Genomic DNA, 10,928 nt, shown 5'->3' with positions numbered 1-10,928 from the left:
ACTCTGTGTGGTAGTGCTGGCCTCTGCATTTGGCTGTGGTCAACAGGTAATGTAGAAGTGACTAAATGGGAAATCACTGTAGACGGGGATTAGAGTGCTTTTCCTGTGGAGATAAAAATTAAATTGAAATCTGGGGCTGGCAGTGGCACGGTGGTTAAGGGTGCTGGACTCCCATATGGCCAACCGCAGTTCAAGCCCTGGACCTGGTGACTTGCTTCCTCACTTTCTCTCTCTCTCTCTCCCTCTGTCCCTCTCTAGTCAAATTAAAATAAATGAATGAATGAATAAAGTTAAATAAAATAATTCTAAGATAATTAAATTGAAATCTCAAATGCTGTGAAGTTCTCACGAGGGGGGAGCTATCCAATTAGAGGGAGTATATGGCTGGAATTTAGTGGAGGAGGTTGAAAAAGAAGGCTAACGTTACATCATATAGAAGTCAGTAGTAGGGCTATAAAATAGTTTGGGTTTTACTCTAATTAAAATGAGAATCCATGTGAAGTGGCATAGAGAGTTTAAATAAAAAAAAGTGATTCATGAAAATTGTTCACAATGAATTACATCGATGAAGAGCAGTGATTTAAAAATGAAAACAGTTCTTGGGACCAGCAGTTAGCATAATGGCTATGTCACTCAACTCCCATGTAGTTGACCACAGTTCGAGCTCCAGTCCCAGTGGCTTAAACTCAGGCCGGGCATGTGTGCGTGTGTGCCCAAGATCCTGAGAGGAGAATGGAGGTGAAGGGATTGTGGCATGGCCATCCTCCCGGGGGTGATTTCTCGCTTTCTGTCTCTCTGTTTCTCTCTTTTTGGCGAGCACATGTGCCCTATAGCAAAAAAACAAACAAACAAACAAAAAAACAAAAAAAAACACAAAAAAACAAACCTCTTAAAAAAATCAGTTCTTAAAATATTAAAAAATGTTATTGCTAATGCTAATTATGACATTAATGTAATTTAATCATTGATTTTTTTAGTTCTTTTTAAAATGTAAAAGTGTTTTAAAGTAACTGAGTTAAGATAGTTTTGGTTTTGGACCTTGGCACAGTCCATCTAGAAGTTTATACATCATCAGGTGTTTAATACAGTCATGCATTAACAACAGGGATCAATTCTGGTAAAAGCATCGTTAGGTGACACTGTCATGGTGTGGCTATCAGAGCGTTCTTACACAGATCTAGAGAATATAGCCTATTACATAGGTAGGCTAAGTAGGCTGTTTGATATGCCTATTTCTCCTAGACTAGAGACCTGTACAGCATATTAACGTAGGCAATTGTAACACAATTTTAAGTATTTGTGTATCTAGCCAAAGAAAAGGTATGTTAAAAATATGGTATAAAAAAAAATGTTACGTTTGTTTAGGGCATTTACCATTAATGGATCTTGCAGGACTAGAAGTTTTCCTGGGTGGGTTGTTGAGTAGAGAGTGAATATAAAGGCTTATGATATAACTATACCCTACTGTAGATTTTATAAACACTGTACACTTATGTGATATTAAATTTATAGAAAAATTTTTCTTTTTTCAATAGTAAATTAACCTTGGCTTACTGTAACAATTTTTCCCCCTCTAAGTTGCTCTATGGTTTAGCACCATAGAGCGCATAGAGAAAGTGAAAAAAACCACCTCAGTGGGGATGGCCATGCTTTAATCCCTTCTCTCCCATTCCCTTTTTGGGAATTTGGGCATTCACGCACACACTTCCAGTGTATTTCCTGAGCTTCAGTATGTGACTTGGCCATACAGGATTCACCCACCCTAACCACTATATTGTTGGCTGTCCACAAAGCTTTATTTCAGTCTTTCAGAATCGTATTAATCTGGAAAGATGTAATTTCTTACGAGACATTCAGCTATCTTACATAGTACTGAAAAAGGTTCTTGGTGTCTGCTTTGCTACTGTCATGTTGATATTCCTTTGTTATATATGTAACATTTGGAAGAAGTGTAGAATGAAACTTGGTAGCACAGAGTTGTACCTAGCAAAATGTATACATGTATTATAATTATCATCTTTTTTTTTTTTTTGAGAGGTTTTCGCTATAGGGCGCGTGCGCTCGCCAGACAGACAGAGAGAGACATAGAGACAGAAAGCGAGAAATCACCCCCCAGGGGGGATGGTCATGCCGCAATCCCTTCTCCTCCATTCTCCTCTCGGGATCTTGGGCATGCATGCACACGTGCCCGGCGTGAGTTTTAAGCCACTGGGTCCGGGAAGCGAACCACGGTTGACTACGTGGGAGTCCAGTGACATAGCCATTACTCTAACTGCTGTTTCCCTATAATTATCATCTTTAAGCATTAACCTAAATAGTCCTGCCTATCAGTATGTTATAGTTGCCTAGAATTACTGACATCATTGAGTTTATACTCTTCATTTTATAGAAAAGAGGTTGGAACCCAGGTCTGGTTAGTAGGAAAGCTAGGACTAGAATCCGAATCACTTGTTGTGAGGGTAGTCAGTGCGATGCAGTGAGAGAATCTCACAGTTCTGAGTTTCAGACCAACATGGCTCAAAATATGGCCTCTGTATTAGCTGGCAGGATCTTGAGGAAACTTCATTTATTTTGGTTTATTTGCATGCTAAAGAGAATAGTAATTATGCAGTAGGCTCACTGTGATAGTTACCCAAGGTTAACCTGGTAAAGAACCCAGTAGTGTGACTGACACTTTTGAGGTCCATTATGAATTCTGGTTTTTCCTGTCCTCCCAGTTTGCCCTTGTTTCTGTTGTATTGTTGCCTCCTTTTTGAACTGAACGTTAAGTATATCTACATGAGCTGAAAACAGTATGCTTTTGTTATATTTGTTAGCTTGTTCATAGTATTTCCTTAGCAAACTTTTTCCTTAAGAGAATTTAAAAAATGATCCTTTTCTGAATTTTGATGGATGATAGTTTTTGTAGATTAAATTGAGAAGATGTTACTTTTCATTCTGAAGTAGAATATCCAAAGTAACTTTTGTTATTACACCTTGATTTATTGTAGCTATTACTAATCTCAAATGTTTTAGTTTTGAGTTTCATCAAGGTATAATGTTACTTTGTTCCCACTTGTATTCTGCTACAGTAAATAGGATAGTTTAGAAAGGTCATAATTAATAGGTGTTTAAAAGTTGCTTTGATGTCCTTAGATGAAAGCTGTGTTACTGCCCACACCAAATGCTAATATATTTAATTACCACTCTTTTTTTAAACATGAAATATTGGCTTGAGTTCTGTAAAGCTAGCTATAGAATTGTTAGCTTGTAATATATGTTTAATGTGAATGTGTAGAGAAAAATCTTGGGAACCATTTGTGTTTCAAGAAATGTACTTGGATACAGTTCCAGAAGGAAGCATGTTATTAAATACTTGAATGTTGACTTTGTCATGACTTTAATAAATTACTTTCAAGGCTAGCAGGTGGCATGGTGGTTAAGGGTGCTGGACTCCCACATGGCCGACTGCGGTTCCAGTCATGGACCTGGTGTCTTGCTTTCTCTCTCTCTCTCTCTCTCTCCCTCTCCCCACACACTCTGTCCCTTTCTAGTATAATTTAAATAAATAAATGAATAAAGTTAAATAAAATAATTTTTTTGAGAGGTATTTGCTATAGGGTGCGTGCGCTTGCTGGAAAGACAGACAGACAGAAAGTGAGAAATCACCCCCCAGGGGGGATGACCACACCACAATCCCTTCTCCATTCTCCTCTTGGGATCTTGGGCACCCACACACACGTGTCCAGCGTGAGTTTAAGCCACTGGGTCCAGGACTTGAACCGTGGTCGACTACGTGGGAGTCCAGCGACATAGCCATTACGCTAACTGCTGGTCCCATAAATAAAATAATTCTTTAAAAAAAAATAGATGACTGGGGCCAGCAGGTGACGTGGTGGTAAGAGTGTTGGACTCGACCCTGGTTCGAGTTTCAGACCTGGTGGCTTGGTTTTTCACTTTCCCTCTATCTCTCTCTCTTACTCTATCCTTCTCTGGTCAAATTAAAAAAATAAATAAAGTTAAATAAAATAATTCTTTTAAGAAATAGATGATTTTCTTTGTTGTGAGGTATAAAACATGATTGCTAATGCCTCCGGTAATACTTCATAAGGCGAATGAATTTTTGTATGTGCGGTGTTATAGACTTCAGATCAGGAGACCTAGAGATGATGGAAAAGAAGGCACCACCATGCACTGGCTGGCCCAAAAAGGAGGCAGTTCTGCCTTCACTTTCTTCTTGGTGTAATTTTTACTTGCTGTTCCCATTTTTCTTACAGCTCATCTAGTTTGTAACTACTTGTTAATTCAGCTTTTACCCTAGTCATGAAAAAGTAATTAAGTTTAATCATTTCTCATGTTAGCGAATCCTTGAATTGGCATTTTCTCTGTTCTCGTGGTGCCCCTTCATTACGGGGTACTGGCTTCTCCTAATCTTCCTGAAGGTCTCACCTCTTTGCCTTCCTTGGATTCTGTTTTCCCTTATCTCTTGACTTATACCCTCTTCCCACCCTCCCTGGCTCAGCTTCTTCCTGCTGTTAGCCCAAGCGTGTGGATCGCAGATGGACTTTTAAAGGTCTGTGCTCTGTCAGTCCATGTTCCTTTCACTCTACCCATTCTTTCCTCTACCACCTCACTCAAATGACTGAAATGTGTTTCTGCCCTTGATCCTTTTTCCTGCACTTACTGCTCTTATTTTCCACTGGCTCAGCATCTTTATCTGCTTACCTTGTCCTCTGTAACTTTTAATGTGTTCAAAATCAAAGTCTTCATCTTAGAGCAGGTTTTCTGCTCTTCTTACTTTTGTCATTGATAATGGTACTATCACTGATCCAGCCTCCAGTTTCAGCCATCACTGATTCCTTCATGGCTTTCCAATTTGTTTAGGCACAAAGTTCTATTTTAGTTTTCTTTGGTACAGTTTGGAAGATGGTGGCTTACAAAATTAAGGCTGGCTGAATGATTATTTATTTAATTAATTTAAAGAATCTGCCTAAGTATAGAGGGGGTTTGAGAGAGAGTTCTCCTTTCTCTAATAGAAGTGAGGTGGTTGTAGTTTAAAAGGTATGACAGTAGAGAGGATAAATGTAGGGGGAAAAAAAGGTACCAGTGGCATTGGCTAAGGCCTCTTAAAGGTACTTGTACCCAAGCATGGCAGAGGCTCTCAAACTCTTCTGGCTTGATTTCCTGGGAATTGCAGGAACCTTTCGTTTGGGCAGCTTTTGCATTAACACATTTGCTCTAGTGTCAGGCAGTGGGGTGAAGACAGTCCAAAGAGATATGAAAAGGGTTTGGCAGAGTGGACACACAGGTACAACGATATCACAGTTGAACTCTAATTTAACTGTGTCCCATTGTTGCCATACTTAGTTTTTCTGCTAAATTATCAATCTCAGAACTGTCATTTTCTTCTTTGCGTAGCTAATACCTGGCATGCCCATTTCCTATTACAGTAGGTGTGCATTGGCCAGTTATGAAGGAAGAGCTTGCTGGGGTTCTTTTTGCCTGACTCTCATGGTTAATGATGAATCAGAAACATCATGCTTCAAATGCATGAGTTGGCACATGCGTTACCAATGCTTTGGGATAGATGGAAATGGCCTCAAACATGCCACAACAAATGTACAAAAATGTACAAAAATTGCATTATATTATAGTTAATGACAGCAATTTGACTCTTCTAGGTTATCTAGTAAATGCTGAATAAATCCTAATAGAGAATTACTCAAGCCCTTGCTAGATGAAAAGCAAACAGAAAAACACCAACTAAACACTGTTAAAACTTACTACATTTTATTCATTGAAGAAGAATCATAAAGAAGGATACTAATAAAGTGTTTAATGTTTCTTTGTTCTCTGACTCTATTTACTAGAAATTTGGTGATGGACATCATTCCACTTGGGGAAGTTAAGTAAAAGAAGAAATTCCTTTTTGAAAAACCTTGTCAGATTGGTCCATATATATCCTAATTATTATGATGTATATTATGTAGTTATTACTGGTTTTATTTTATTATTTATTTAAAAATTTTGCCATAAGGTGCATGCACTCAGCAAAGTGAATCAGAGAGAGACAGTGAGAGGGAAAATGAGAAATCATAACCCAGCGGAATGGCCATGTACTCCCTTCTCCATTATCCTTTTGGGATTTTGGGCACGCACATATGCATACCTGGTGTGGTTTTTCAAGCCACGAGGTCCAGGAATTGAACCGTGGTCAGCCATGTTGGAATTCAGTGTCTTAGTCACCATACCACCTGCTCTCTCTGGTTTTATTTATTCATTCTTAAGTTAATAATATATTTATTTTGGGACCAGCAGTTGGCATAATGGCTATGTCGTTGGACTCCCATGTAGTTGAACGCGGTTCGAGTTCTAGACCAGGTGGCTTAAACTCATGCTGGGCGTGTGTGTGTGCATGACCAAAATCCCGAGAGAAGAATGAAGGAGGATTGGGGCGTGGCCATCTCCCCTGGGGGGTGATTTCTCGCTTTTTGTCCCTCTATATCTTTCTGTCTTTCTGGTGTGTGCACGCACCCTATAGCAAAAACCTCTCAAAAAATTATTTTAATCTAGGTATTGTCTTAGGTCCAACAGTGATTTGTTGGTAGCTAGTTTTAGCATTTAAAAGGCTTTTTTTCCATGTGAATAAACATATGAATATAGCATCATAGTTTATGACTTCATAGTTTTCTGATATATAACTGTACCATATGTTTTATCATTTACTTTTTGGATAGATAATATACATATATAATGCAAAGTACAAAATATACAAGAGGATACAGTGAAAAGTAGAACATCTTTTTTAAAAGAATTATTTTTTATTTAACTTTATTAATTAATTAGTTATTTTAGTTTGACCAGAGAGGGACAGAATGAGAGAGAGAGAGAAAGTGAGAAAGCAAGCTGCCAGGTCCAGGACTCGAACTGCGGTCAGCCATGTGGGAATCCCGTGCCCTCAACCAACATGCCACCAGCTGGTTCCAAAAGTAGAGCATCTTTTTTAGTTTCCTTTTAAAAATGTAGTCACAGTTACAGATTTCTTTTGGGTTCACCTACAGATAGTCTACATAAATACAGGTTAACACTACAATGTATGGTATATATGCACACAGAAATGGTAACATTTTCTTTTCTATATCAATGCTTTATTTACATTCTCAGTTAAAAGTTTTCCATAGAAGGTAATAAAATTTATCTCATTGCAGTTAAAAGTTTTCCATAGAAGGTAATAAATTTTTTCTCGTTTTCTAGTTGGTTAGCACTGTACTTTATGAATTTACTGTAATTTAGTTAACTAACTTATTTTAATGAATGCTTAGATTATTTCAGATCTTTTATCCATTCACAAGTATAGTCATTAAAACCTCTCATCACATTTCATTTGGTGTGGTCCGCTGGGCCTGATCTTTTTCAGATTAAACTGCGAGAGAACTTTCAATGGAGAGAATCTGTATTGCAGGGTAGTTGGTAATGTTTAGAAATCCATTTTATGGTGGAACTACAGGAAACAAAAATTTTAATTTTTCTTTTTATCATAAACTTTTTGGTTTTTAGTAATTGCATGGGAAGTGTTGGCCTTGTGTGAGAAGTGTTGTCCTAGTTCTGATTTTCCCTCAGAAGGCAGCCTTGTTTTATTTTTCCATGGATTATGATTTAGAATTTGGTACTTAGTTATCTAGATTAATTTATTCAACTCACTGTAACTCAAAGAAACAAAAAGGAGAAAGAAACATTCTAGCTGCGATAGGAAGAAAATGACAGTTTTTGAGATATTTGCATTAAGGAAGTATTGACCTAACTTAAAGTATTTGTGTCACTTTAGGTAGTTGCTTATTATGACCTGGATTCATATTTCTCTGGCTAGAGTACTTGAGACCTCTATTTTCCTCTGTCTTCAGGATTATTTGAATGGAAATGCTGCAGAGGCATTGATAGAAGTGAGGGTCTAAAACCACTTTATTTGTTTAAGAGAGATTTTTGTTATTGGGTGTGTATGCTCATCAAACAGAGACAGATAGAAAGAGATAAATCACCCCTCAGTGCCGCAATCCCTTCTCCTCCATTCTTCTATCGGGATCTTGAACACACACGCACATGTGCCCTGCATGAGGTTTTTTTTTTTTTTAATTTTGTTAATTATTATTATAATTAGTAGTAGTAGTATTCAGTTTTACCAGAGAGAGAATGAGAGTGATAGTGAGAAAGCAAGCTGCCAGGTCTGCCATGTGGGAGTCCAGTGTCCTTAACCACCATGCCACCTGCCAGCCATGCCCCGTGTGTTTTAAGCCTCCAGGTCTGGGACTCGAACCATGATTGACTATGTGGGAGTCCAGCGATGTAACCGTTACATCTTCTGCTGGTTCCCTAAAAACACTTTAAAAATAAAAATTAAAAAATTTATTTATTTTCATTACTACTGCTATTTTTTTTGATGAGAGAGAGAGAGAGAGAGAGAAAGTGAGAAAGCAAGCCACCAGGTCTGATACTTGAACTATGGTTGTCCATGTGGGAGTTCAGCACCTTAACTACCACGCGGCTTGCTAACCCCAAGTTATGTAAATTTTAAGAACCAACAGGGATCACTTATGGCTTCAAAGTAGGTTGAACATGAAATTTGTACATTTACATATTGTCGATTTGTAGATTATGTGATTTATTAACTATAATGAAAATATCTGTTATAAACTATTGAGTCTGTTAGCTCCATTGATTAAGAATATTATATATAGCATGTGCAAATAAACTCCCATATGGAAGTAAGCCTCACATTTTAAGGTGTATCATAGAGCTTGTTAGAAAACCCTGTTGCTATCCCCAGAGAAAATGATGACATAGCTCTGGGGTAAGCCCTAGGTATCTTTCTTAAATAAACATGTCAGGTGATTCTGGGCTCTAGCCCACTTTGACTATTACAAGAGTAAAAATTATGCTTTGTAAAGGATAAAAAGTCATGTCCCATTAGTTAAAAGGATTTAATAGAAGAAGCCTGTAAAAATCTTCAGCATTGTGGGTAATTTAAAACAGCAGCATAATGTAGCATAATAGGCTTGGTGTTGAAGTTGACCTGTCATTCCTAAAGCCTGATAGATGGTCATTCCCTAATGTTAGTAATGGAACACTTGTGGCTGATAAGAAGTCAGTAGTCATGTTACTTTGCATGATCCAAATAGAAAATGAGTAACTTAGAAGTTAAAATACCTTTCTATTAGAAATGAAAATTTCATTGATTAAAAAATATCAGAATATTTAATTTTTTTGAAATACCAGAAAATGTCAGAGTGGGACATTCTATTTTAATTTTTGCCAAATGGCATGGTTTAAATGAGTTAACTTTTTAAAAAGAATTAGTTTATTTAACTTTATTTATTTACTCATTAATTTTAGAAAAAAATTTGACCAGAGAGGAAAACAGAGAGAGAGAAAGGGAGAAAGCAAGCTGCCAGATCCAGGACTCGAACCGCAGTTAGCCATGTGGGAGTCCAGCGCCCTTAACCTCTATGCAACCTACTGGCCCCCAAATGAGTTCATTTCTAACAATAACATTTTTGGGGACCAGCAGGTACCACAGTGATCGAGATGCTGGACATTCCCACATGGCCGACCACGGTTCGAATCCTGAGGCCTGGTGGGTTGTTTTCTCACTTTCCCTCTCTCTCTCTCTGTCTCTCTCTGGTCAAATTAAAATGAATGAATAAATAAAATTAAATGAAAAAAATAGTAGTTCTTTAAAAAATAATATTTTTGAGGAGAATGTTGAGATTATGGTAAAAGAGGCATCATTCATGTTGCATGATTATGAGTGGATGCAATTTCAGATAACATTATATATATATATAGACATATATATATCAATTTCAGATAACATATAGAGACACATATATATCAATTTCAGATAACATTTTATATAGACATATATATATATATCAATTTCAGATAGCATATAGACACATATATATCCATTTCAGATAATATTATATATGCACATATCTATCTATATATACCATACACACACATATATATAGGGTTTGTCTAAAAAGTTATGACATTTTTTTTTCTGTTTTTTTCTATGCGAAAATGTGTTAGGACTTTTCTGACAACCCAATACAAATATATATATATATGTATATATATACACACACACACACACACACACACACACATATATATAAATCTTTTGGGTCAGCAATTGGTGTGATGGTTAAGTCTCTGGACTACCACATGGCCAACTGTGGTTGGAGTCCTGGACCTGGTAGCTTGAATATCATGCCAGACACATGTGCATAGGTACCCAAAGTCCCAGGAGAAGAGTAGAGGAGAAGGGATTGTAGTCTTGCTATCACCCTGGATGGTGATTTTTCACTTTCCCCTCTCACTGTCTCTGTCTCTCTATGCCCTGTGGGAAAAATCTTTAAAAAAAAAAAAAATCTTGGGGCCAGCAGATGGTATAGTGGTTAAGGTTAATTATGAGATTGTGGTGGCCCCCACCTTTCTCACTCGAATTCCTCAGCTTTTCTGTATTGAACATGCTTTTTATAATGCAAAAATAGCAAACAAAAACCAATTTTTTGATCTGAAATAATAGTTTAGATATGATAGTACAGCAAGGCATTATCTAGGGATTTAGTGGCATCATTTAACTGGCCTACGAAATTCATTTGTAAACAGTGAATTAGGGGTAGGTATAGAGAATCCAAATTAATAGACTGTTATAGGAGTCAGTTCTAAACCCATTTGCAGATTGTAGTTTTGTAAATGATCTAGAGGAAGAAGTTTATTGTGATCCTTCAGATTTGCAGCCCTATTAGGTTTGAAATGCCTTTAGAATTGATATTAATTCTATGAAAATTTTGAGAGTATGAGTGGACAAAAAAGGAGTGATTTCCAGTTGGTGAAATCTAAGTAACGTTGATAGGTATACACTAAAGATTCTTCATTGCTATGGTTAA

The 10,928-nt window shown here is 37.1% G+C and overlaps 1 protein-coding gene across 1 annotated transcript in view; it reads left to right on the top strand.

Annotated features, from left to right (window-relative positions):
* Positions 1 to 5,127: 5,127 nt before the first annotated feature.
* The window catches only part of MEMO1 (mediator of cell motility 1), an 87,857-nt gene continuing 82,056 nt past the window's right edge, over positions 5,128 to 10,928 (top strand). The window contains exon 1 of the mRNA XM_014584187.1: positions 5,128 to 5,287. Within this exon, the coding sequence (XP_014439673.1) occupies positions 5,128 to 5,287 (160 nt within the window). The remainder of the gene's footprint in view (positions 5,288 to 10,928) is intronic.

This window comes from Tupaia chinensis, unplaced genomic scaffold (genome assembly GCF_000334495.1).
Source record: "Tupaia chinensis unplaced genomic scaffold, TupChi_1.0 Scaffold145860_1, whole genome shotgun sequence".
Lineage (NCBI taxonomy): Eukaryota > Metazoa > Chordata > Mammalia > Scandentia > Tupaiidae > Tupaia > Tupaia belangeri.
This window is presented reverse-complemented; position numbering and strand designations above follow the sequence as displayed.